The sequence below is a fragment of the Empidonax traillii genome, unplaced genomic scaffold (genome assembly GCF_003031625.1).
Source record: "Empidonax traillii isolate 1590-97213 ecotype Southwest subspecies unplaced genomic scaffold, ASM303162v1 scaffold31:size1920502, whole genome shotgun sequence".
Lineage (NCBI taxonomy): Eukaryota > Metazoa > Chordata > Aves > Passeriformes > Tyrannidae > Empidonax > Empidonax traillii.
This window is the reverse complement of record NW_020955224.1, coordinates 1,146,175-1,173,470: the sequence shown is the minus strand read 5'-3', so window position 1 is coordinate 1,173,470 and position 27,296 is coordinate 1,146,175. Positions and strand designations below refer to the sequence as shown.

The window sequence follows — 27,296 nt, the reverse complement described above, 5'->3', positions numbered from 1 at the left end:
GAAGGGGCAGAACTCACCCAGCAATTTAGTGTGCAAAAAGAAAACAACAAAAAAGGACAATCCTTACTTGCAGAACAGTTTAGGCAAATCGTTGCTTTAAAGCAGATTACTTTTTAAATTTAGCTACTGTTGCTGCTTATAGCAAAAGATCACGAGAACTACAGCCAGTACTCTGGGCAAAGGACTACTTGAGCGGACTAGGATGATTGGGTACAAGAGGCTGAAAAAGATGTGACAGGAATCATTATCTGTGATCACAAGTCCCTCTGTTGGGCCTTCCATAATCCAAACAAGAGAGCTGAGATGTTGTGGAGGTGACGAAAAGAGGAAGACTGGAATTTAGGAGTGAAATGATAGATGAAAAATGAGATCGAGGTTTTTCCTTGAAGAGGAAAAATCTTTCAAAGATGTCAAGAAGTCAAGAAGATGTCAAGGTTCTTCAAGGAAAAACCTTGAAGAGATCAAGAATTTAACATTTTTACTGATGGGGTTAGTTGCTACAGCTTGACCTTCTGAGGCTTGCTGAGATCTCTCTGACCAAGTCTGTAAGACAGGCCTTGAACAATACAGGTTCAGAAAGAAAACACCCCTGTCAGATGCATTCTTGGTGTGGTTTCTGTCAGGCACAAAGTCGTGCTGCACAGCACAGGAGCTGGGGAGGTGCAGCAGTCTAAAACATGATTCTCTCAGTCAGCCCTACTACAATAGTTTAAAATGTGTTTCTCTCAGTCAGCCCCACTCTAGTGCACGAAACACAGGTGAGATTGGCTGGGAGGCCATTTAGGAAGCTCACTTGGTGGGTGCCCGGCCCTGTCCCAACTCTGGCATTGCAATAGTGAGTCAGCGTTTGCTGGGCTGGACCCTCGAACCCTCCGTGAGCCCCGTGCTCCGGAGCCCAGCCTGAGCTCCCAGCTGCCTGAGCGCTCCAGGGATCCACCAGCGCGGTGGGGAAAGGGGACAAAGCCTTCGCATCCCTGGGCTCGTCCGGGCACAGCTGCGGCGGCCGGAAAGAGTCCCAGTCAGCGCCCGGCTCGTCCCGGCGCTCCCGTTCCCTCTCCGCGGCAGGACTACATCTCCCGGCGAGCCCTGCCAGGGTTGTGCCCCTCTCCCGGCGTGCCGGGGGCGGCCCCGGAGGCAGGGAAGGGAGAAGAGGGGAGGAGAGGGAAGTGCGGTACCGAACGCAGCAGGTGAGAGCGGGCGGATCCCGGTGTTTCCCCCCCGGGGCGGGTCCCGTGATATCCCTGGGCTGGGAGCAGAGGAGTCCCCGGGCTGCTGGGGGGGGGGTTGTGAAGTTCCCAAACGGGAGGTGAACGGTGCCCCGGTAGGGGGAAGAGCTTAAAACTTCCCATCCAGTAAGCGGAATTACTTTTCCAAGCGATTCCGCGTGCCGGAGCCAGCGGGCACGGAGCTGCCGGAGAGCAGCCGAAAATGCCAGTGTTTTGGAGAGCGCAGCTGGAGGTATCCACCTATTGACAGTGCGAATTACTGAAGTCTGGATAATGCAGTGGGCCGGCTGGGGATACTTAGGTGGATTTGGGGAACAGGAAGGCCCTAATCTGCGTTTCTGTGGGGAGCGTAGATGCGACATTCCCGGCGGCTGGCTGGAGCCTGAGGTGCTTGCCCAGGTAAAAGGTTCCTGATAAGCTGGCCTTAATGCTGACACTGCTTGCGGCAACAACGATTTTATTCAGCATTCCTCGGGAACGTGGCCTGGTTTCCCAGATTAGTTAGAGTAAGTTGCTTAAACTATTGGCATATAAATGATTTTGGTTTGGTTTTGTTGCTCGTCTCAAAATGGGGATATGGAATTGAACTTTTATTATTTTGTTTATGAGTAATTTGCCAAACCTGAAAATTGTTTGGTTGAGTACTGTATACATAATTCCCTTTGCTGAGCAAGCCTTTTAGGGATGAGAAGAAAACCTTTTAAGTTTAATTACCGTATTTTGCTGCATAACTGAGCAATCTGCAAAGACTAAGCAAATTATGTACTTTCTCCTCAAGTTTGGCTCACTTTGTCAGAATTCAGTTGGGATTTTGACTGCCCAGCAGTTACAACATACCATAATCAAGTACATTGCTTAATTTTCTGACTCTGTTGAATTAGGGCGCTCTCTCTTCTCTTTTCTCTCTTCTCTTCGTAGCATAGCTTAATAAAAAGTAAGACAACTTGCCTGGTTATTGTAGGTGAACCTACAAGATAGGATCTGTTTTAGAGGCAAGTGTCTCAAGTTTACTTACAGAGTGACAAATGGAGAGTTAACATTTTGATCGGCATTACTCTTTGGAGAAGCCATGCTTCTCCCCTGAAGCAGATATTACTCCTGTCTGAAGTAAGCTAAAACTGAGACTTGAGTGCACAAATTGCTAATGGTTACTGAAAATCGATGGAAGATAGGCCCCAAAAGCAATTAAGCAGCTTTGAAAATCAATCCACGGTTAAAGTTGTCCAAGGACAAGGATTAGATCTTTGTCAGAGCTGAAGTCCTTGTGGGGAAGGTCCTGGCACAATGTCAAGTTCGTGACTCTTTGTTCTACATCTTTTCTAGTCTGAATTCATATACAATAACTTGTGTGTGATTTGCTTAAACTCTGCTTCTTTGTTATTTCTTCCAGAGTTTATTTTTTTCATATGTGTAATCATGGTGTTGAAGTAAATTATTTGAAATAGAGCACAGTTGGTAATAACCAGTGCAGCCAAAATCCACATGCAGAAAATAGATTTTTGATTACTGGGTGTTTTTAAAGGCCTTTTTCCCTCCCCTGTTGGTCTACTGTACTTTATGTATTTGATCATTCTGTAGGGCAACACCGTGCTTTCAGCCTGTTCCTTTATCTGGGTTTCAGCAAAACCTTTAGACTTGCTTAGTATTTGCAGGCATAAAATGGCAATGTTTTAATCTGGTAAGCACTGTGAAACAAGCTCAGGCTCCTTAGTAGAATATACAGGACCATTTTTTTCAGAGTAATTGCAACAGGTAAATAAAAAGATTTGAGGTAATAATTCCAGAATGGTAATACTCCCAGAAATTCTTATTGTTTCAGTAATAGTTTGTCAAGTAATTTGTCAGTGGAGAAGTAATAAAGCAGGGATGGGGGTGGTAGGTGACGTACAGCTTATAGCTCTAGGCAAAATGAATTGATTATCTCACATATTCCTATGCACATTTCTTGTATTGTAGTTGGAACAGTCAAATTTTGTGGCCAGATGAGCAGAGGTAAAGCCTTAGCTTTGTGGCAGAGTGTGCACTACTTCATTGGGCTTGCAAGAGTATTTTCTTCATGCAGTGCACAATCCCAGAACCAGGGCAGTCTTCTTTAAAGTGCAAGATCCAAATGTAGCAAATACTTCTCTAATTACTGTGTGAGTCCCTGAAGAAAAGTCACTTGGAAAGTAGAGCATCTTGCTTCTCTCTGAAGAGCTTTGGTCTGCTTGTAATTAATGTTGAAAATACTTTTTTCCCTTCTGAATACTACTACTGGAAAAGTCCTGGATTCTTCCTCTGAACACATTATTTTTAATTAAAAGCATCATTGTGTGTGTAAATGGGTATTTACATAAATAGTAAAGCACAAAAAAAATCTACCTCTGAAATGACATTTGCTTCAGTATCTTGGTCATGCTAGACACAGTTGGATGGCTGAGAGTGATTTGAATATACCCTGGGGTTTATGGTTGTTTTCTTAAAGCGGCATTATCAGCTTTTATATATATATATATCTAAGCATATTGTTACTGATTAAATGCTTTCTGACTGGCAGGGCTGGGAATATTTCTGTGGGAATTGTGGTAGCCATGCTTTTTTAAGTTGCTTTTTTTGATAGTGTATTTGCCAGAATGTGATCATGTTTATCAAGGGATCCTGCTGGGTTAAAGAACAGGAGCTGTTTTCTAGGTTTCTTCTCTGAAAAGTGAGCTGTTCTTGAACATTCCTCCAACTTTTTTTTTGGAACATCTGTGTTGGAAATTATTAGGTGTAACCCACAACACAAGTAAACACTCAGCAAACTTTTTTTTTCTCTGTTCTTTCTTTATCTCAAGCAATTCTCATATTTATTGCACCCACCAGTCAAATTTTATAAGCTTGTGAATTCTGTAGTGAGGACACGTAATTATTGCTCTCCCAGTTTTTTCTCTCTGTAGCCTGCATATGTTTTGCTCTCTAATAGAAGACAGCTCTTTCTCAGGTTAAATGGTGATGCATTATGAATCAAAACCAAAGCTCTGTTGAAGGACCTAGTCCTCTTGGTTGCTCCATGAAGAGTGTTAATTGCTCTAATCTGGTGGGTACAGGTAGTGCACTATTCTAGATGAAGCCAGTAAATCCAAAGAGAACTTAAATATTTAGTTGTTATTAAGAGTGAGATAAAGTAGCAAGAATTTTTCTTGTTACATGTTTGCTCTGGCACATCCTTTTGGTGTTGCAGTTATTTGACAGAAAATGATGACTACCATCTGTTCCCCTCCTCTGTCATCATTCAAAGTTCCTTTTTTCATTGAGAATGAAGTCTTCATAGAGAGATAACAAATTTTGATCTCTTCCTGTTTCCATAGACACAATTAATGACTTATAGCTCTAGGCAAAATGAATTATCTTACATATTCTTATGTACATTTCTTGTATTATAGTTGGAGTATTCAAATTTTGTGGCCAGGGAGTCTGACATTCTAGAAAAAGAGGAAATGGGGAATAATAGAGGAAGGAAGAAGTCTCGTCATAGAGGTAAGAGGGAGTCTGGAATCATGAAGAAAGGAGAGAGACTGTCATCATAGATGTGTGAAGGAGTGTGGCATCATAGAGGAAGAAGGCAGTTTGGCATCCAAGACAAAAAGGAGGAAATATGGAAAAACAGAGGAGGAAAGGAGTCTCATTACAGAGGTAAGAGGGACTGTGGCATCATAAAGCAAGGAGTCTGGCATCCAAGAGGAAGAAGCAAGTCTGGCATCACTGAGGGAGGGAGGGAGTCTGTTGTGATAGAGGTAATAGGTTGCCTGGCATCACGGAGGAAGGAAGGAGTCCAGCACCACAGAGGAAGGAAGGAGAATGACATCATAGAATTATTAGGAAGTCTGGAATCATAGAGGAAGGAGAGAGTCTGCCATCACAGAGGAAGTAGGGAGTGTGGCATCACAGAGATAAAAGGGAATCTGGAATCATGAAGGAAGGAGTGAGTCTGGCATCATTTAGGAAGGAAGTAAGAAAGGAAAGAATCTCTAATAATAGAGGAAAGAGGGAGTCTAGCATCATAGAAAAAGGAGGAAATCTGGAAAAATGAAGGAAGGAGGGAGTCTGGCATGATGGAGGAAAGGAAGGAAGGAGTCCATCATAATACAGGTAAGAGGGACATCAAAGAGGGAGCATGGCATCATAGAGGTAAGAGGGAGTCTGGAATTATAGTGAAAGGAAGGAGACTTAGAAAGGTAAGAGGGATTGTGGCATCATGAAGGAAGAAGGGAGTCTGGCATCACTGAGGAAGGAGGAAAGGAAGGAAGGAGTTTATCATAATACAGGTAAGAGGGAGTCTGGCATCGTAGAGGATGTAGGGAGCCAACCATCACACAGACAAGAGGTATTCTGGAATCATGAAGGAAGGAGAGATTCTGGCATCATAGAGGAAGGAAGGAATCTCCTCACAGAGGAAAGAGGGAGTGTGGCATCGTAGAAAAAAATGAGGAAATCTGGAAAAATAGAGCAAGGAAGGAGTCTCATCATAGAGTTAAGAGGGATTGTGGCATCAAGAAGGAAGGAGAGGATCTGGCATCACAGAGAATTAGGGGAGTCCGGCATCACAGAAGTAGTAGGAAGTCTGAAATCGTAGAGTAATGAGAGGGAGTCTGGTGTCATAGAGGGTGAAGGGAGCCTGGTATCTTAGAGAATGGAGGTGGTTTTGCATCATACAGGAATGATGGAGTCTGGCTTCGATGAGTGTGGAGGTAATTTGCCATCACAGAGGTAAGAGGTGTCTGGCATCAGGAAGGAATCTTTTCATCCGGAGGGATGAAAGGAATCTTATCATAAAAGTAAGTGGGAGACTGGTATTATAGAGGTAAGAGAAAGTCTGGCATCACAGAGGAAGAAGGGAGTCTGGTATCATAGAAGAAGGATAGAGTTTGACGTCATAAAGGTAAGAGGGAGTCTCGCATCATGGGGGAAGGAGCACGTTTTCATTCATGCTGCTCTTACTACTTGGATCCTAATTTAAATTTGCTATGTGCATCTCATCTGTTTTTCCTGTTGCCAGGAAATTCCTCTGGCAGTCTTTATATTCATCGTTTCCATCTCCACACCTTCTTCTAACTGAAAGATTGTCATGTACTTTCTTGTTACGTACTTCAAACTACTTGCACTCTTTCCTCCCCGCCCCCCAAAGCACCACATATACATCGATTCTGCATGTTTTAATAATTAAAGGTTTTAGTAACACAGTTTTCTAACAGTTCTAATTCAAAAAGCTTGTAAATCTGCCAGTTAAAGAAGATCTTTCCCTCTCTAATTTCATGGAAGAATCTTAAGAGACTTAGACTAATGGAAAAGCCTACAGTAAACAGGAGGACACATGCTGTGCTGCACCACCAGGCGGTGGGGGATCAAACTGAATCTTATCCAGAGATCAGACTGGGCAAAACATTCGCAATAATACCATGGTAGGGAAGGAAGGTAACCTTTTACTCTTCAGTACTGGAGGATTTGGTGAAGCTAAAAGTAGAGCCCTTATTTACCTTAAGGCCTGAGGAACAATTACCTTGATCTTACTTCCCTATCTGTAATATCTTAACTCTTTTGGTTCATCTGCAATTTTTTTCTTCTTCCCCACCCCCACTGGAAAATGCAGATACTGGCATAGGATGAGGAGGTTAATCTCAGTATTGCTAGAAACTCTAGTGGAAAGCAAAACAGAATAATGTGCTATTCACAATTTCTTTTCAGATATTAGGTATGAAACTTTGAAGTAAAGCTCAAGATGTATTTTGGACTCTTATTTTGTCAGACTGTGTCACTTAGTTGGCTGAATACTGGCTAAGAAAACTGTTTTAAAAACTTCTTAATGGCGTGATATGCTTTCTTTTTTTGACTGTAACATGTCATTTGATAGAGCATTCTGTCTTGGAGACCTGGCTTTCAGCTGTGTCCACCCTCCAGTTGTATGCCAGGCTTCTGTGGCTTCTCTGCATGGATGCTAAAAACCTGTTCTTGTTGAAATTCGAGGGTAATGGAATAGAGTAAACACTGGATATGAGAAATAGGATAAAATCTTGACATGATCTAACCTCAATGCATTATTACAGTAGCTTTAACTGTTGTTTCACCCTGAATTATCATGACTGAACAGTGCTGATTTAAGAATCCTTTTGCTGCCTTTCTGCCTTAAACAGAAATTATTGCAGATGGAGAATAGATCTCCTTTCCTCTGAATCATGCACAGTTGTTAGGTCACAGTAATGGGCATCACACAGATCCCAAGTTGGATTCTGCCAGTTTGCTTTTCCATAACCCAAAGGCTTTTTTTATACTCTTGGAAGGAAGTGGGTTTGTTAAAGCATAACAGACGCAAAATAAGGAAAATCGAGATAAACAAGACATGTTTTTAAGCAGCACAGAAGAAAGTGTTAGGCATCGCTTTGAAAGAGCAAGTAATGTTGCTAAAATAAGTGTTCTCGTAAACTGAGTTTTTTCTTCTTAAAAATGTGGCATGCAATTTTTTAAATTATGATTGTGATATGAGCTTTGACCGGCCAGTGGACTCTGGGTGAGGCAAAGTGAATAACAGTGAACTTAGTCCCATACCACTTCTCTTTCATGCTTAGCTGGATCTTGGTGCCTATCAGCTTTCAGTATAGTACTGGAGAGTTAACAATTGATTGTCACAGGATCATAGGAAAAATGAGGTGGGAATATGTTGTCTAAGGCGCTCAACTACTCCTCTGGAACGATGTGCCTCAGGGACTAACTGCTGTACATGCAGCTTCTGGGTGATGCATATGGGGACCTCCAGACCCTACACTGGCTCTGTTGATTGTTCCTGTTGTCCAAGGGACAAAACAGTGAAGAGCTGGCAGGGAGCAGTGCCTTAGTGCCTCAGGTGTGGGGTGTTCCTCACCAGTGATGGAAGTGTACCCCGACCCTGTCCTGGGAGAGGCCTGAGAGACTGTGGTTTCCCTTGCCTTGGGGAGGTGACCTCATTCCTTGCTTGTAGCCTTTGGATTAGGTTCCTGCTGTACTGGCTAATTTCTGATTGTGAACGGTCTAGAAAAAGACTGTAAAATAGAATGATATCATCTCTTCCTGCTGTTTTGGAGATAGCATTGTGTGCCACCTCCCTATGGCAATAAAAAATGTAAATGCTAAATTTCTTTTCAAGACAAGGCAGAAACTCTGTTGGATTTGTACTTCCTGTCTTTGATTCACTTCCCTGCGTAGGATGCTTTATTTCATCTGATGCCTACCTCTCCTCCTTTCCTCCAGTGTTAATGTATCGTTTTATGCTCACCTGGGAGATGTTATCAGTTGTATGCAAAGCAATTTCTGTGTTGCTAAGCTATTTTGAAGCTTGTCATAATGCTCCATAAACTACAGAAATAGTAAGCTTTTCTCATACAAGTGTCTTGACTCGATGATTTTCTGTCTGTTTCTGGTGCTACATAATGACAAAAATGTGATGCCTGGAGATGGGAGCAGGTAGACTGAGGGTGAAGCTTTAGGGCCTGTGCCATGTGTTAGTCCCTTTCAAGCTGTCAGTGCTGAGGCACCCTGTTACAGGTGCCACGAACTCTTGAAGTCCTTCAGTGGGTTGTTTTTCCTTCAGGTCTCTTGGGAAGAGTAACCTGCAACTGCTGCTCTTCAGGCAAACTGATGCGTAAACAAAGACGCTGCAGCAAAGGGTTGCCTTTTTGGTAAAACCTAACGGGGGACTGCATGTAACAGAACTAAAATAAACATCCCTTCTAAATTGAGCTGTTATTTCTCCTGCAGAGTAATTATTAATCGATAAACCTTGCGTCTGACAGGATCAGAGCATGCCAAGTGCTCTGAGCTACCTTGCAGTCTGCTAGTAAACCAACCCTGGAGAGAAAAATGTTATTAACCTTAAGCTGTGATTACCCCTGGCATGTGTCTGGAAGCAGCATGGTCTCTCTCATGGTGTCTTTTGCTTCACCCACGCCCCAGCAGTTTTGCATTGATGGGGTTTGATAGCACCGCTCGGAGCTGTGGGTTTTGTGCATCATTCAGGCTGTGGTAGCTGGGTTGCAAAATGGGTTTCCAGCGTTAGGTTGAAAGTCTGCACAGTTGCATATTTCTCCAGTAACATGTTTCAGATGTATTCTAATGCTGCAAGGCAAAGATGGATGGTTACTGGTAGGATGAGATGGGGATTTTGCCGTTAACCTATTTCAGAGATGACATCTCCAAAGATAAATAGCATTGTTCTCTGGGGCATCTGCTGCTGGGCACTGATGAAGACAAAGCATGAGACGGGACATACCTTTGATGTAAATAATAATTGCTCTGTTCTGTGGAGCTCTTAGCTCTGCTGTTAATGCACGAACAGAGGACAGTGCAAATCCAAATGCAAAAAAAGAGCTGAAAACCAAGAGTGTTTTCAAGAGGGAGCAATATCTTTACTGTAAAGAAGTTTAGGGGCTTTCTTGCAAATACGTTTCTTGAGATGCACTTGGCCTGCTTCAAGAGGAGCTAGTTTTTAGGCTGTTTACTGGGCCCCTTGCATTTCAACATTTTTCTTTCAAAACATGTTTTTAAAGCAGCAAACCAAAAGCATTCTTCCTTGAACTCTTTAGGATAAAAGTACTGTCTAAGGTATTTAAGTGCTGTCTATAAACAATATCCACCTTGGGGTACAGCAAAGTCTCAGAGCCTAAGTACTTGACCATGGAATAAATGGAAATATTTTGTTCTAAGGTCTTGCCTTTGGTTGCATAAAAAGAGGAAAAAGCCAAACCAAAACATGAACTCCCTTTGAAGTACTCAGTTGTGAAGGCAACATGCCAGTGTGGTTGCATGAAGAGACTTCAGACAATAAAAACACCAGCACTTTGTTGTTGGTGTCTCTGAAAACTGTGAGTATAGAAAAGTGTTATTGTACCTGTTTGTCCTTCCACATTTGTGGTTGCTGCTGTGTTGCTGCACCATAGAATGAGTGTAAGGAGCTAATAACTTCCATTTCACAACAGATCTCAGTAGTGATTAGCGGAGGAAATTCTGGTGCAGATGCGTCACGACTGAGGATGCTTTATTCTGTTCAAATAACACACACAGGAGTTTTAGAGAACCAGCTTGAATAGCAGACTTGGGAAATCACTGAGTGCATTTGCTCTAAGTGGTCTCCTCTCAGCACAGGCTGGAGCGTTTGGTAGGAACATGCTGCGTTCCAGCAACTCATCACCAGCAAAACAATCCCTTTGAGTGTGCTGTGAACTGGTGCAAGTCAAAATATTGCTGACGCACTTTGCCCTTTTCTTCCTGTGCACTCAGAAAAAAATGTAGCATAGTTGGAGCTCTAGGCCCCTGTGTTTGTTGTAATCAGGAATTTTACAGGCGCTTTCAAGGGAAGTGAGGTTGAATATAGAGGGTCTCTCTGTTAGCAGAAAAAAATCCAACCAGTATCAGAGGCAGCTTCTTCAAGTCAAAATGATGTCTCATGCAAATCAATTTGTCACCAGTCCCGATTCTCTGCAATAGGAGACAGAATTGTTGTGAGACCTGAAGATGATTTTGGCACTCGGTGCTGGTTTGTAAACAAGCTCATCCTCAAGTCTGTTTGGAATTAATTGCAAAAATGGGTGTCTGTTCACACAGCGAATTCTTTCCGCACAAGGTCCGGGGTGAATGCAAAATAAGCATATTCGCATGCAATTCCTCCCATATCTTCTGCTGCAAAAATTCTGGTTTCTCAAGTCTCCTTGAGAGCAGATGGGGGAAGCAGAAATGTTTTTGTAGCTCTGGAGACTCTGGTGACTTAGGACATGCGAGTTCCTTGCTAGAGGATGGGCTGAGATTCTTGGTTCTTGGGCAGTTCTGTATTAGGTGCTGTGCCTCTGTCACTGTGTTGGCAGAGGCCACGGTGCTGATACAGCATAAAACAGGAGAAAGAGTCCTCTGTTTTTCTAGGTACCCCAACCATTCTGCCTGAACAACAGGGCTGGCTCTCACAGCAGCTTTTTTGTTTGTTGCGGGGCTTTGTAAACATATTGAAGTTGGCCAAGAGTTTGAATTTTTCTGTGTGGTGTTTACATAGTTATGCTGGTGAACCTTTGTAGTTTAGACATGGCCTGAGTTCTGTTGTGATTTCAGGGAAGTTGCTGTTCTTCCCTGTGAAAACTTAGGAGTAGAAATGTCATTAAATACTGTAGAAGGTATCATTTCTATGTGAAGCGCTTTGATGTTTCTAGAAGCCCCTTCAGCTGTCCTTTGCAGTAAAATTTAATTGTGCTCAGGATGCTCCTAGACTACATTGGTTTATGTGCTGAGGCAAGCTGAAATTGGATAAACTTTTTTATTCTGGGGCAAGTTACAGCCTGAGTATGGTAGAAGTGGGAAAAGAGTGTTGTCTTGTGCTCCAGAGAACATTGTGAAGAAAACCAAGCACCAGTGAAACAAATAAACATCAAGTTTTCTCAGTGCCCATCGTTCCCAATAGCTCCAGCCTCTGAGGATTCAGGCACTTTTCAAGGGTGAAGCACTTGAATATGTAAGCAATAGATTTTTCTGTAGCTTGCTGTCCTATCTGCATCGTTCCTGACTTCTGTACAGATGTTTTAGTGGGCACTGATTTTGACCATTTATTAATTTATTGTCAGCCATAAGAAAATTAAAGTCAAGAAGTTGACTAAAATGTGTCCTGTCACAATAAAGGCACTTACCACACAGGTCAGCTTCATTCCTGCGTTAATCCTGCGAACTCCCATTAACTTGTGTTAAAATTCCTGTTTTGATCCAGGAATAAATTTGGTGCATTCTTGATGACTCTTTGAGCCATTTCAGAGCATCAAATTACTCTGCAGCAGTAAAACCAACAAAACCTTCTGGCTCTAGAGAGAACGAAGAAGTTCTGGGTCATAAAAAATCCTTGCCCTACAGAAGTTTTGAAATACTTCATGTCTTAGCAATTCCCCAGCAAATGAGTGTTCAAAACACAACATTCTTTAAAATTATGCATCAAAATGATGACAGTACTGTTCCCCAAACCACTTTATAAACGTTTCTTATACTTAAAGGCATGCTTGAAAACATTAATTATTGAAGAGTCTGAATATTTTTTTTCTACTTGCAGCATAAACCAGTTCAAATATATTTAAAATGGATTTTTTTTTTCCTGCTAAGGTGTTCTGTGTGACTGAAGCACAATAGCCCTGCAGCTGGGTTATGCAGATGTGCTGTGAAATCAGGTTGTTCTTCACTTTGACAGAATTTTATTACTTGGGGAAGTGATCGTATTCTAGAGCCAGGAGAGCATGCATATGGGGAGAGCATGCATGTGGTTTTCTCTTTAAAAAACAGTTCAGAGGAAGAAAGAAAGAAAGGGAAGGTCCTGTTACCCTTTGCACTGGTGTTCAAGGGTTATGCAAATATATCCCTGCCCCACTCTCCCAGGCTGAGTGGGAGGTGCAAGGTGGCTGCCTTCATGCTCTTCACTTTTTATTCTGTACATATATCTTGTTTTTCTTTCCCCACAGATTTATAGCAGTAGATATATAAGCCTTACTGAAGAGATACTCTGCATTTGAAGCTGTGGGAAGTATAGAAGTTCAGAGGAAGAGAAAGCATTAAACCTCCTTTACTGTTGAAGCTTAACTGTGATTGTGGACCACTGAGGAAGCCAATGTGGTATATTTTATCAGTGAACTATTTAATTACTAAGCCATCTCTTGACTTGCTTTGAGCTCTGATTTTGTTATGTGTCTTTTATTTAAAACAATTCTTCCGCACTTGAGTTGCGTAGGTTAAAGCATTCTATTTCTGAAATTTTGCAGAAGTGTTGATACACTGTGAGTGACAGAACATCATGTAGATGGAATCTTGTCTAAAAAGGGAATAACCCTCTATAGTCTTTACAAAGTATGTGTGTGTCTCTGTTAGGTTTACCCAAGTTCTATTCTTCTCTTGCAGGCATTATGCTGCTTGAAGTATTCCTGGTTCTGGGGACGGTCATTATCTACTTCTTATTTTCCAAGAAGAAAGAAGAGACACTGCCCTTCAAAGATGGATGGTGGGGCAAGGGACAAAAACCTGACACTAAAGAAGATACAACTATTCGGCCATTTAAGGTGGAGACTACAGAAGAAGAGCTGAGCGTAAGCAAATCTCTGGACTGGGGAGAGAGAAATAAGAAATGGCCAGATAAATGCAGAACTTGCTTAGAAGTAATTTTTAAATTGAACCAATAGTTACACTTGTGAGAATGAGCAATGATGTCCAGGTCTTGGGGGAAGGGACTTCGGTACTTCAGAAGATAGGTATGGATAGGCAGATTTTATACACTGCTGTACAATTCTGTTCTCAGCTGGCTGTTGCAAGATTGCTAGTATTGCAAGATTGCTAGTAAATAAACCTACTCTGCAAAGCCTAATAAACATAAAAATCATATTAGAGATTACTCAACTCTGTTTTTCTGTTTGTGCACTTTGTTCAGTTTGTGTAGATGAGAATAAGAACAATGTCTTTTTTTTGTCTTTCTTTCTTTCCAAAGCAATTATGAATACCTCATTTTCTTGACTGCTTTATGTTTGCAGCTGTGTTGGATGATGATTCTTCTGTAATTAATGGTCTACTTTGGTCAACACTAAATTACTGCGGTAATTACAGTAAACACATACGTTGCAGAATTTGTTGGATAGAAAGATTTTGATTGTGTGTGTTTAAGCCAGGGATTGAACAATTTCATAGATCTGTGTGGAGTCCTGGTTTAAACAATACTCATGGGATTGCTCATATTATTCAGTTGTAATAGCTTCCTAATTTCTCAGCAAGTCCTGGATTTTTTAACACTTTGCTTGCCCTTCATAGTGATATCAATGGACATTGATCTCCATTCTGTTTTCCCCTTACACTGCAGATAATTTCTAACACTCAAATATTTTTGAAATGTGCCATTCTGTATTGTGACAGCTCTTGCAACATAATCCATCAGTAGAAAACTCTTTTAAATATAAACTAGGAGTTACGGTTTTGCGAGTGCATGTTCCTAAAACATTTTAAAAGGTGTTTACTTAGACAAAAAGCATGTATGTAAAAACACATTTAGAACTCTGTTTAGAAATCCATGCTTTGTGTACATGGATTTCAAAACAATGAGTTCATGTTCTGACATCTTGCCTAGGCTGAGACTGCCTGATCAGTGAGGCGTGAGCCAGTCCTTACACTTAACTCATCGTAGTCAGAGTGGGAGCTATCTCTGTTGCTCTATTGGAAAATGCTCTTCTGGATTAAACCCCACAGAGGTTTGAGCAGCATTAGATTTCCAGACCTGCCTTCCACCCTCAACTACTCTGTTTGCAGTAGGAAGGGGCTCTGGGCTGTCCTTCCCTGCGGAGTGATTTTGGACTCATTTTGCAGTATCGTTGCATCAGCATCCTCTAAAACTTTGAAGTGCAGTGGGAAGGTCACTTTGATAGTTATTCTAGACTGGGAAACTTTAATTTCAGTCTAATTTCACCAGCTCTGTGGCCATGCAAAATCCCTCAGATTGTTTCCCAATGAAGACATCCTGCCCCTTGATTTGGGAAGGAAAAAAAAGGGTTTGGGCCAGACCCATGCCTTGATTGTGAGGTTGGGCTCACAGGTGACCTAGGGAACAAAGTACCCTGGAAAGGCAACAAGACTTAAACTGGGAAGCCAAAGTAGTGTCAGCAGAGCATATTGTCCTCTGTGGTTATCAGCCTGGCAAACAGGTTATTCAGCCCTGCAGAACAAAGACAGAGTGCTAAGAACAGCTGTAAATGGAAGAGGAAGGAGGCCATCTGGAGGAGGAAAAGAATTGGAACAGCTGATGGAGCATCAGCAAAAGGCACAGGTGTTTAATTAGAGATGTTATTTTCATTGTTCTCATTTTGCTTGGGAATAACTAGAAGCTGCGCACAGGAGAGCCCAAGACAGCAGACACAAGTGTTTTAATGTCTCTTTCTTTTTCCCTGTAGGACTTATTTAGGAGACTTGACCAGGCTCGGTTCACTGAGCCACTGGAGAACAGTTGCTTCCATTATGGGATTAACTCAGTGTATCTCAGGAAGGTTGTCTCCTACTGGAAAAACCAGTTCAATTGGAAGAAACAAGTTGAAGTCCTCAACAAGTATCCACATTTCAAAACAAAGATTCAAGGTGTGTAGCTTTTCCCCTTAAAAAGTAAACAGTAATACTTAATCTTATCTGCAAGGGATCATGGTGGTGAGAATGCTCTGGTTGTGTGGGATGGGCCTTCCTAGCATGGATTATTGGCATCACTGCTGAAGCAGCAAGAAATTCCTTCATTGTAACTGAAGCCTTTAGGATAGGGAATGACAAATGGAATTCCCTGTGCATGAGTGGGTTGTCAGCTGGTGTTAACAGGAGCCAAGCATGGGCATTTGGAAACAGAACTGGATCTTAAGACGTACACATGTTCCCTGACTTGCATGCAGTCATGCAAAAACACCTGCAGATGTCTTCTCGTGCTCCGTGTAGTTCCCCAGCTGCCGCTGTCACAGCGATGCCTTCAGCCTGGCAGCCTCCTCAGCAGGGTGTGCTGGCCACTCAGGTTTGTCCCCACTTGGCAGGACAGATGTGCTCTGCTGCACCATTTCAGGCATTCGTAGGACTAGGAATTAAGGATGCCTTTCCCTTGGGGTTGATGTGCTGCCAGGTGCAAGAGGGTGGTTTTTCTTTTCATTCAGAGCGTGCACACGTGTTGGAAGAGGTCATTCAGGTAAGGTCTGCTGGTGCTGGAGCTTGGTCAAACTGGACGTTTTAAGGTGGTTGATTTAGGGTTGTGCTTGGGTCATTTGGGAGTGCAACTGTAGATCTAGAGCACAGCAGCAATTGTCTCACATGATGGCAAAATTCAAGCTTAAGAGTATGCTTTTGGACCCGTAATTTTGTATGTTATTTCAAATGGTGCAGTTTGCCATAATATTTAAAATGGATTTGGGACAATAAATGGTTAGATCATAAAGCTTTTATTACTGCTAAAAAAGATATAACCAAAAAGGTCTTCACTTAAAAAAGAAAAAAAATATCTGAGACAAGAAAGGGAGAAGCAGCTAAGGACAATGCGCTATGTATAGCAATGGGAAGAGCAGTTTCAGTGTTAGGAAAGATTACAGAGAGGAGACGTGAAAAGACAAGGTCAAACTTGCTGTATATCAGATTCCTACCTTCTGTCATCACTTGAAAGTTTTTCAGAGAATACAGAGATTCACAGAATTGTCAAGGATGGGGAAATCTCAGTCAGTGAAAGAAGGTGGGATCACTTGTGAGCTGGAGTTGATGTGAGTAAAATGTGCTTAAATATATCAAGCAAATTGCTGTTTCTTGGAAAGCAAAGCCCTGAATGGGGTTTTAGGAAGAGCAGCTCACCTGAAGCACAGAGTGCAGTGCTGTGTGAAGGCTACTGCTTACACAGAGAAAGGATCATAGAGGAAACAGGACTGCAATTGCTACCTTTTTACTCAACAAGGAGGAGACTGCTACTAGAACATAATCTCCTGTCACAGTTCACACACTTAGAGATACTGAAAGCTTTGGACTAAAGGTAGAAAAGAACTACAAAAATTAACTCCCTTTTAGCAAGGCATTTTGTCAAATCCTTGATTTGGCATGATTAGTTTATCAGCAGTGGTGTGGATTGATTACAGGAGGCCTCCATAGACAGAGAATACTTACTGAAGGCTGTTTAAATTCCTTTTGCTGTAACATTTAGGATCAGTGGCTGGAGACAGAAGCCAGACATGTTCAAGTGGGAAGTAAGGCTTGCACAAAACGAGGGAAGTGATTAACACCCCCAAACAAACAGCTGCTAGTTGAGATGGATTCCCTATCTCTTGGTGCCTTCGAGTTGCAATTTATGCCTTCAGGAAGAAAAATCTGTGGTTCACTGGAGCCTATCCCATGCCATATAGGGACATTTGGGTAAAATTTAAGGGCACTTGGACGAAATGATGTAATCGTCTCTTCTGCCTTTAAGCTGTGTGAGTCACTGTGTTACCGTTAGTAGATTGCTTCACTTATATGTCTTAATTTGCCAATTTATTTTAAAGCAGAAATACACCAACCTCATTTGGCTGCTGCGATGCTTAGTTGCCCATTATAAAGTACTTTAAGGTCCTTGGATAAATGTATCCAGAGAAGTGCAGTGTGTTTGCATCCCCACCAAAAAAAAGGACTTCAGAAATGCTTTATTCTTAATCTCTTCTTTGAATGGTTTCAATACCATGGTAAATTTGAGATGCTAATTAATAATTTTATTTTTACAGGCATTGATGTCCATTTTGTTCATGTAAAGCCTCCTCGCTTGCCTGAAGGCCAGTCTGCAAAGCCATTATTAATGGTTCATGGTTGGCCTGGCTCATTTTACGAGTTTTACAAAATTATTCCTCTCCTGACGGATCCTGCAAGCCATGGCCTCAGTGACGAACACATTTTTGAAGTCATTTGCCCATCTATCCCTGGTTATGGTTTCTCAGAAGCACCTCACAAAAAAGGTATGATGCATGAGAAGGAACTGAGCTGCCACAAACCCACAGTCTCACAGTGAGATAGCCCCTGCTGGCAGCACAGTAACTCCTCTTACACACTTCTTGTTTTCCCAGTGTAGAAACAGAGATCCTGTGTGTCATGTGGGATGAGGGAGATAAGAGGGTGACTTTGCGTGACATCATTGAGTTGTTTCTGGAGCAACATGTAGATAATTTTAAAAGAACTATAAAAAGCTATGAAACGACAACTCAGGAATTGTAATTGAGTCCGAGAATTGTCTGTGAGTGAGCCGGCAGAGTAAATGTAATTTATTACTCTTCCTCTTGGGGGTTTTGAATCCATATTCGACAGCATTACACAGGTAGGTGAGAAGCAACAGTTGAAACAAATCAGTTCATATTATCTACAGGCAGATTGCAGCCTGCTCGTTCAGCTTGTGCTTTCAATTATACAAACATGAGCTGCATCAAATTGAAGCAGGGTAGTATTTAAAGTCATACTGAGTTTAGTCTTTAATTATGTGTGCGGGTGAACGATGTGGGGAAGGTTGGTTTTGCTTTTCTCTACTTCTGTGTTTACAGTTTATGTTGTCAGTGTCTAGTGAAGTGGAGAACTGCATTACTAGCGGAAACTTAGAGTTTCCAACTATCGTAAAGATGTGAGTGTGCTCACAGTAGGCAAAATAGAAGCACACTCCCTGGGCAATGCTCTGTGCCTCTGATGGGGCTCAGCTGGAGCATGACCACAGTTTAATTTAAAGGGAGTCTGGCAACCCCTTGGTGGGGTGAGTGCATGGGCAAGTGGTGGGATTAGAAGAACACTCGTCTGCAACAAAGGTTGGACTTGGTCCTTTCTGCTTGCTCTCTAGACCTTGCCCAGATGATGTGCAAAGGCTTTCATATGGTCTGTCAGGCAGGCAAGGAGAAATGGACTTGCAGCTTTTTAGGAACTTGACTGTTGCCTTTATGTGGAGAGTAAATGCTGCAGGGTCAGAAGTGTAGATGGAATTAATACAGCAGTGTTCTTTTCTTTTAATGCAGACTTTAATTCTGTAAGTGCTGCTTCTGTTTTCTATGAATTGATGCTCAGACTGGGATTCAATGAGTTCTATGCCCAAGGTGGTGATTGGGGCTGGCTCATCTGCACCAACCTGGCCCAGATGGCTCCCAAGTGAGTACCCCTTTGGTAGAGCACTGCAGAGCTGTTTTATTCTGTGAGTAGTTATTTCTTGTGCACTTGTAAGTTCTTGTCCAAGTCCTCATGTGAGCAGTCTGTAATTTCTCTCTTTGCTGCTCAGCGTTAAGCAGTGATAAAAAAATTACATACCTTAGTTTATATTGTATACCTGTTCTTTCAGACAGTTGTGCAGTAGTTTTGTAATAGTCCTGCTGAGGTCTGGAGTGGGATAAGTACTTGTTAGGAAAAAAGAAAAAAAGAAAGGAGGATCTGTGGCTTAGTGCCCAGGAGTGTGTGCTGATTACTGACTGTTGTCCCTTTTGTGTGAAAAGCCACACTGGAAAGTACAGCTGAGGTCATGATGTAATTAGCAGGGTGGAATTTAAGGGCATGCATTTTTGTTAATAACATTTTAAATGTTAGTGGTCACAGCACCAAGCCTGCCAGAGTTCAAGCAACATTTGGACAACGCTGTCAGGCACATAGTGTGATTTTTTTGGCATTGTCCTGTGCAAGGCCAGGAGTTGGACTTGAGTGATCCTTGTGGGTCCCTTCCAAGTCGGGATATTCTATGATTCTCTGATTCTAAATGTAACAACTTTGAATCTCGTTTTATTTTCATTAATTTGTGGGGCTTCTTCTGTTGTTATTTTTAGCCACGTGAAAGGTCTCCATTTAAATCTAGCCTCGGTTACGAAGGTGGGATTCACTCACCTGCTCTCCGTTCTGCTGGGCCGCCACTTTCCTGGGCTCTTCGGTTTCCAGGAGGAAGACGTCAGAAGGATGTTCCCCTTCTTGAAAAAAGGGCTCTACAGGATCCTGGTGGAGTCTGGCTATGCTCACATACAGGCTACAAAGCCGGATACTGTTGGTAAAACAAACAAGCCAAACCCCTACCTTTTGAGCTCCGAATTCTCAGCCTGTTCGTTTTAGCTGTACTTCTGTAGAAACAGAGTGTCCTGCTTAAAATCTGCAGAAAATATTTTTCTTCTTCCTTTGAAGTGGGAAGGTTGAAGGTTTTAAAAGGTGGGCTCCTTTTCTTTATCCAAGTCAGAAAGGGTTACCTATGGGTATATAGCATTACACTCCTACCTGCAGCAGCAGTGTGTCTGCACATCAGAACTGAGCATGCTCTAAGTGCCACTGACCTCATTTCTAGTTTTCATAAATAAAATAGATTGTTTAATACTTTTCCACTTCTGCTGCCACTGGGGACTGTAATTCCATTTCAAATGCAGCTAGGCTGAGAGCAAAAGAGAGTTTCTTCTCAGAGAATGGATCACATTCAAATGATGTAAACTGTGAGAAGCTTTTAGCTGTCTCAGCACACAGTGTAACTTATTTATTATAGGGATAAGTAATACCTGAGAAGTAAAATCAAATTTCATTTTCACTCATTGTTCTGAATCACTTGCAGACTTTCAAGGGGAAAAAAAAAAAGTGTAGCTATGAATGTTCTTTCTAGATGAGCTAGTCACTCAGATTGCTTAACTGCTTTAAGTATCTGGGTATTAAGTGTTTCTATTTTAAAAACATCTTTTGTGACTGAATTGGACAACTGAGTCAAGAATACTGACTACATTTTAGTTCAGTGCAGGACCAATTCACTCATGGATTTTATTAAAAACATAGCTAAGGAAAATATTTCTTAATAGAGGCAGGTATGTTCTTAAAATGTGTAGGCAAAATGATAATTTTACGGATTTAAAATAATTTTGCTTCCACTGAGTTTTGGTTTCTAAAACTTGCTAGTCTGTTGTGCTTTAGGAAAGAGGGGGAAGCTGGCAGCCATGCTCCCTTTTTGGCTGATTCTTGTCCCTACCAGTGGTGTGGGGTCTGTCAGAGCAGACTCTGCGGACTGGGAACTGGCAACCAGTTCATGCTTTGGGAGCCGGAGCATTCCTGCAATTTTGAGGACAAAGGAGAGGGGAATTCTCTGCAGTGGCAGGTTCCTGTAAGGAGGAAAACACTCTGAAGAAGGAGATGTGAGGTTGCTGGAAGAAGCGCTTTGGGAAACCTGCATGGAGAGTGGGTTCATTTTGAACTGAGGGAAATAGGCAGCACCTGTATTCCGAGTGGTGTTAGGATCAGTGTCAGTTTTTCCTGTATCTAAACAGATGTGCTCCTCTTTACTCACAGGCTTTTCTAGTTCAGCAGATCTGAACACGTGCTAAATAGAACTTTTTCAAACACTTGCTATTTCAGTTATCAATATTAGTTGTTTCATAACTAAGGTTTCAGGATCATGTTTAAATAGCACTTACTGATGAAATTGTGCCAGCTGCAGTGTTAGGCATCTTTTAGGAAGGTTCAGTTGCATGCGTGGAACTTCAAATATATTGCTGTTCCTTGAGAACAGCTTTTTCTTAGGTTTTACTGAGCAACTGGGACAGTTTATGGTCCCTGCATTTCACAGCACTAGGATGTGTGAGCAGAGTTCCAGGTGCAGGTGAGTTTTTTCTTTCCAAGCAAAACAACCTATAAAAACTATATTAAGGCTTGTTCTGCATGAAGGCAGTTGGTTATTGCTCGTTCAGAAGATGGACTTTTAGTCAAGTCTTGCTCTTCCTTAATGACTTTCTAATAATCCTTAAAATGTTTTTGCTGTTAGGTAATACTGCAAATCCTCCTGGTCATGTGTAAGCATGTGGGGTTTGCCTCTGTAATACTGTTTAATACATGACAACTTCCAGATTAATGGAAGCAAACCCTACTTGGCACATAGAGCTTAATCTTATTAGCCTACAAGAAAAAATAAAAAAGCCAGCAGAAATCCAGTACTGTTACATCGGTTCAGGATTATGTGGTTCCAACTCATTGCAATGTTTTATTTATTTATTTAAGAACACAGCTGCTGGAAGACCTTTGTAAAGTTACATCTGCTGTATTGTAACAAGCTGCTTCTATAACAGTCTGAGTTCAGTAGCTGGATATCACAATTTCAGTTAATTTTTTTCCTTTTCCTCTGCAGGCTGTGGTTTGAATGACTCTCCTATAGGACTGGCTGCATATATCCTGGAGAAGTTTTCTTCCTGGACTGATCTGGAATTCCAGAATTTAGAGGATGGAGGACTAGAGAGGTAAGCCTTTTCTCTTACGCCATTTTGGATGAAATGACTCAGCCCCGAGTCATAGCTAAAGAGGTTTGTCTGATGGCCTGGCAGGGAGCTTGTGATGACCACAGATGGTGCAGGGCTCTACTATAGCATGCAGACAAGCAAATAGGCCATGGAGGCTGATGTATTCCCTTCCCACTTTGATCTCCTAGAAAAGAAATACACCCTGCAACTTCTGGATATTAAAACCTGACTTAGGGGGAAGAATCTCATTAGGATACAAAATCTGAAAGTTTAACTTACATTAAGATGCTGGGAAACAGAACTCTGGATTTATTTTAATACTAACAATTAACTCTCAATGAATTTGCTTCGGATTGACTGGTTTTGGTTCCTCTACCTACCATTTGCTAATACAGGACCATTCTTAGCGTGCAGCAGAAATCCAAGATGAAATCCCATTTGAGAACTACCTGGCAGGAATCGAGCGAAGTGGCACGTTATGAAAAGGCCCATTTGAGTAGAATGTTTGCACTTCATACAACTAATAATTATATATGAAACATGCACTGTTTACAGCACATGTTGGTGTGTGGTGGCTCTGTTGCAGGCTCACGGTAGCATTTCGCATTATCATTAATAAAAGGCACAAGCTGTTCCATGTGCTGTTCTGCTCCCACCCTCCCAGTCTACGGCAAGGATAGACAGCTATGATGGAGCATAAGGTGCTTGTTGGAGTCTGCCTTCCATGTAGGAGTTAAAATGTCACTTCCCAGTTTGTGTCTGAAAGCCTTTAACATCCGTAATTGGTCTCTGACAGATGGAGGGGGAGTTGGACACTTTACCTCTCCACTCTTAACCAACTTAATTGGTCTTTTTCCTGTAACTTTTTGTCTTGCCACCAAACCAAAGTTAAGCCCCTACTGAAATAATGCAAATCGATATTCAGTTCTAACTAAGCAATCTCTGGGCTTACCTATTCAGGAAGTTTAACCTGGATGATCTGCTCACCAATATCATGATCTACTGGGTGTCAGGCTGTATAGTGTCCTCAGTGCGTTTCTACAAAGAAAACTTTCAGAAGGGGATAGGCACACAGAAACATGAAAAGTAAGTGCATTTTTCTCTCTTTAAATATTTTGCCCTGATTTTAATTTTATGGTTGCAGACATATTGTTGCCTTATAAATGCTGCAGGTTTCTGAATGCTGAGGAAAAACACTGCTGTATCACAGTGTTCCTCTGCAGGACAGGCCTGGTAGTTGATGAACTGTGTTGTGCTTGGAAAACACAGTAATTACTTAGGAATCCTGAACCATCAGTAAGGGCATCTGACTGGAGGTGCTGCTTGAGGGCCTCCCATTCATGGTGTATCCATGTACTTCCAGATTTTATTTCAGCTACTAAATTAGCCTGTGACTGAGTCATGCAGTCAGTTTAGTTTATTTGGTTTGTAGTTTTAGTACTTTTCTGGACACACTTTGCCTATTTCTGCAGAAATCTTAAGTCCTGCCTTTGGAAGCAAATTCAGCATACTGACAAACTGGGTAAGTCAGAAGTCAGTAAGACTGATGTGCCTGCTCCACAGACACTAAACACAGCAGCTTGGTTGCGTATACTTGTCAGCTTGAGTATTAGCGAAGGCTTAAACCTGCCCTGAGGTATTTGCACCGACAGCTTACTGCTGTGGTATTCATTTAGCTGTGAAATGATGCTCTCAAGAAGCTTACTCAGTTCTTGGAGCCGTAGTGGCTACACTAGGGGCAGTATCTTGCTCTGGTTCTGCCTACATGAGATGATTTATAAGAGCTTCTCTGTGCCTAGAGGACAGAGCCTCAAAGTCTTGTGTAAAATTAGGCACTCTGATCTCAGGCTTCCAGGGGTTACATGCCCAACGCTTTCTGTATATACTTTTAAAAGTCTGTCACTTCTGACAATGCAGCTTATGAGACATTTAAACCTAGAAAATGTGGCTCTCCTTCTAATGACCACACAGCATTCCACTTTCTAAGAGACTCTTGCCCTCAAACCTGTTTGCTTTCTTAGACTTCTTAATGCACAGAATGGTTTGTAGAGTGCATTTGTGCCACTTTTGTTGCCTAAAGCAAGAGCTACTTTACAGGCTGAAGTTTCACATTCAGAAGTGTTTCTTCTGAACTAGTCTAGATTTACTCTCTATTTTCTTCTCCCTTCCCCTCTGCAGCACTTTGAAGTAATTCTTCCCCTGCCTACCCTCCAGTTGTCCTGCCAGGTTCAACATGTTTGAGTTGTAATCTTCACTGTAAATCTCTTGAGCATGAGTGCAGCATGAAGAAATTTGCTGCCTACCATCTCCTAGAGCTCTCTTCTCCATTTCCACGCTTCTAACTCTCATGCCCTGGATCCCTTGAAAAATTGCCTTAATATAAATGTGTGCCAAAAAATGATTTTTTTTTTCTTCAGTAATTAAGGTGTTGCCTTCAATTTTAGGATCTGGAAGTCAAATTTTAATTGTCTAACAACAGTGTACCCAGCTGTTCAAGAACAACATTTTTTTTGACTTTTCACTTCTTGCAGATTTAAGTGTTTGAAAGATTAAAACTATTTTCTCTCCTCTCTCAGACTCACAGTACAAGTACCTACTGGCATTGCCTCCTTCCCTAATGAAATCATGCACACACCTCAGGCTTGGGCCCAGAAGAAATACACCAATATAGTTTCCTTCCATTTCATGCCTCAAGGTGGCCATTTCGCAGCTTTGGAGGAACCTGAACTTCTTGCTAAGGATATTCTGCAATTTGTGGGGAAAGTAGAGAAAGAGCAACTTTGGAAAAATAAAAGGGAATAACTTCCCTGACAAACAGCAGGGTGGGTAATTACTTTTAGCTTAGCACATGTACAGGGCTTACCAACTCTACTGTAATCCATGTAATTAGATCTTATTACTGACCAGACATGAGAGAGGACAGCAAGAAAAATGCAGTATATCTCCATGAGATGCTGCCATGGGGACCTACTGATTTTGGGTTGGGGTTTGTTTTTCTTTTGTTCAGCTAGGCTAAGAAAGTAGCAGGAAGATTACTTGGCTATCTCCTAAAATGTGTTGTTTAGTATTCCTGACTCTTTGAGATTAAAATATAGACCTTACAATGTAACTAACAACAGTTTAATTGTTATGAAAGGTTTTTTTTTTTTTTTTTTTTTTTTTTTCATGACAGCAGTAAAACTTGAGTTGCTGTAAGCATGGAGTTCCTCACATAAGGAATGGGGAGCAGCCTAGCAAGACCTAACTTGCATGAGTGCATCAGGTAATTGGCATCAGTGAGCTACAGTACCTTTAAACGAGCCCATTGCCTGCTGCTGGCTGCCTTTCTCTTCCAGCCTGGGCTGTTAAGCAGCTTCCTGGCTGTGAAGAAGCTCAGCTCCTCTGTGCCAGACTCCTGGGATGGCACCATGCAAAGAGCAACTGGAACACACAGGTGCCTGTAGGTCGGACCAAAAGGAGGGGCTGGGTAGGAGTAATTATAGCCCAAGCTACCTCTGCACTGAGTTTGTACTCGTGACTTAAATCATAGCCCAGGGTAAGCTCAACACACTGTGGTTTTGCACTGCTTTTGCAAGGCATTGTAAATACTCTTACTGAAGAATAAAAATTTGATTAATTCAAAATAAAAAGAAACTCGCATTAAAAATTTGAATAATTCTTGTGTGTTTGTTTTAAATTTTAAATTTTCTTGGTACCAGCTAAGAGTAGCATCAGTTCAGAACCAACAATTCTGTTCTTGAATTCTTTAAGACTTCACCTGCTTCCAGATCAGTAGTGAGCACTAATTCTGTGTCTACCTGTAAATGCTTTCATTAGTCAAAATATGCGTTCTTACTTGCAAAATATTTCGTGATTCAGTCCAGTCTGTTTTGAATAGTCAGGAAGAAAACACAGACTCATTCACTTTGCAGTAGACTCTGCTGAGAGAAGACCCATCCCCAAACTTGTTTCAGGTGCTGTACATTGAGAGAAAGTTGCTTGTTCAGGAGAAATCAGCAGACCTCTGACAGTGACATCTGTTTACAGGTACCACTGCACACCCTCCTGCACAGGTTCTGATCTCTGACCATTTGGTTTTGCCTTTCCTCTGTCCCCTGTGGGGCCTTATATTTCAGAGCTGGAGACCATCCCCTCTCATTTTTAATGCACATGCAGACATCTGCTGTGGTGAGAGGGAGCTCTGCCATATACTGATATAACTGAACACTTCCCCAGGGGCTGCTCAGTCACAGTGCAGATAAAGGAAGTGGGAAGGAAGTTTGCTATTTGATGCCTGCCAAACCAATTTTCAGATGTGAGTCAATGGCTCAAAGCATTTTCTCTATCCCTTCTGGAGCAAATCTGCTTGGAGGGGCCCAGCCTTGATGAGAGAAGGCACATCAGGATTCTCTTTTGTGATCTTATGTTTCAGCAGCTCATCCAGGCTCAGTCAGTCATCAATGAGAGCTGGACAAGAAAACAACTGCCTGTAGAACCTTTCTATTTTTAAATATGCCTCAGTGCTCAGCACTCTGAGACAATGATAATGAACAGAGGCAGTACATGAGCATGTCCCTGCCCTGCTCTGCACACCAGGTAAGGGCACTTCAGCCAACTACAAACATGAGCTGTCCACACTGTCAGTATAACTGGATATAGGAGATAGGCACCAAGGCACTTAAATCTGCCACAAAAATGAGTTTGATTAGCTACTATCTCAGAGAAAAAAACCTGAACCTAAATGGTGTAGGCTTTAGAAGCTTAAAAATTATAACTAAACACCTGATATACAGCAAAGTTTGTTCTGAATTCTTACACTGCACTGCTCAAACCTTAAACCACAGCTATCAGCAGCTGTAGCTCTCCACCTGCTTACCTAAACTTAGATACAAAGATACAGTGAAATACTATGACAGTGTGAAAAAGTATAAAATTCAGCTATGTTGCAGCTGTAAAACCTGCCATCAATTCCTCTCCCCTTTTCCAAATAATCCTCTGGTTTTAGCACAACAGCCAATCTCACCACCTGTAGTGCAAGGTTTAATACTGATGAAGTGTCAGTGGGCTAGTGATAGCATCTGCATCTCATCCTGTAGCAAGCAACTCTCCTGAGAGCCTGAGATTTGGATTTGACAACCACCTTGAGTGAATCCAGATTCACTTCTGATACACTGGTGTTGGTTAACAGGCAGTTATTTGGTACAGATAATCAGAAATAGTTTTAACATTTCTGTTAGCAAGTAACTGCATATCAGGTTATTGCAAGAGCAATAGGCAGTACAAAAAGACTCCCTGCTCTGTTACAACTGTTCTTATTTATGTGAGCCAGCTGAGTACCCGCCATTCAGACAGGGACTTCTCTCTAACAAATGCGCTG

The 27,296-nt window shown here is 41.9% G+C and overlaps 1 protein-coding gene across 3 annotated transcripts; it reads left to right on the top strand.

Moving 5' to 3' along the window:
* Nucleotides 1-1,067: 1,067 nt before the first annotated feature.
* EPHX1 (epoxide hydrolase 1) lies at nucleotides 1,068-25,586 on the top strand. 3 transcript variants are annotated; one of them, XM_027911417.1, is made up of 9 exons: nucleotides 1,068-1,187; nucleotides 13,125-13,309; nucleotides 15,152-15,332; nucleotides 17,462-17,689; nucleotides 18,725-18,854; nucleotides 19,517-19,731; nucleotides 21,832-21,940; nucleotides 22,901-23,026; nucleotides 24,517-25,586. In XM_027911417.1, the coding sequence occupies exons 2-9, from the start codon at nucleotides 13,130-13,132 to the stop codon at nucleotides 24,740-24,742; spliced, it is 1,395 nt and encodes a 464-aa protein (XP_027767218.1). In that variant the 5' UTR covers nucleotides 1,068-1,187; nucleotides 13,125-13,129; the 3' UTR covers nucleotides 24,743-25,586. The 3 variants fall into 3 exon arrangements, with proteins under 3 accessions (XP_027767218.1, XP_027767219.1, XP_027767220.1); XM_027911418.1 differs by lacking the exon at nucleotides 1,068-1,187 and adding an exon at nucleotides 12,562-12,627; XM_027911419.1 differs by lacking the exon at nucleotides 1,068-1,187 and adding an exon at nucleotides 12,626-12,660.
* The last annotated feature ends 1,710 nt before the right edge of the window (nucleotides 25,587-27,296 follow it).

Bases quoted from the DNA above. Each gene is read 5' to 3' on its own strand.
- EPHX1 (XM_027911417.1), top strand. From the start codon at position 13,130: ATGCTGCTTGAAGTATTCCTGGTTCTGGGGACGGTCATTATCTACTTC. The intron at 13,310-15,151 runs GTAAGCAAATCT...TTTTCCCTGTAG, and splicing joins CTACAGAAGAAGAGCTGAGC to GACTTATTTAGGAGACTTGA. The intron at 21,941-22,900 runs GTAAGCCTTTTC...TTACCTATTCAG, and splicing joins GAGGATGGAGGACTAGAGAG to GAAGTTTAACCTGGATGATC.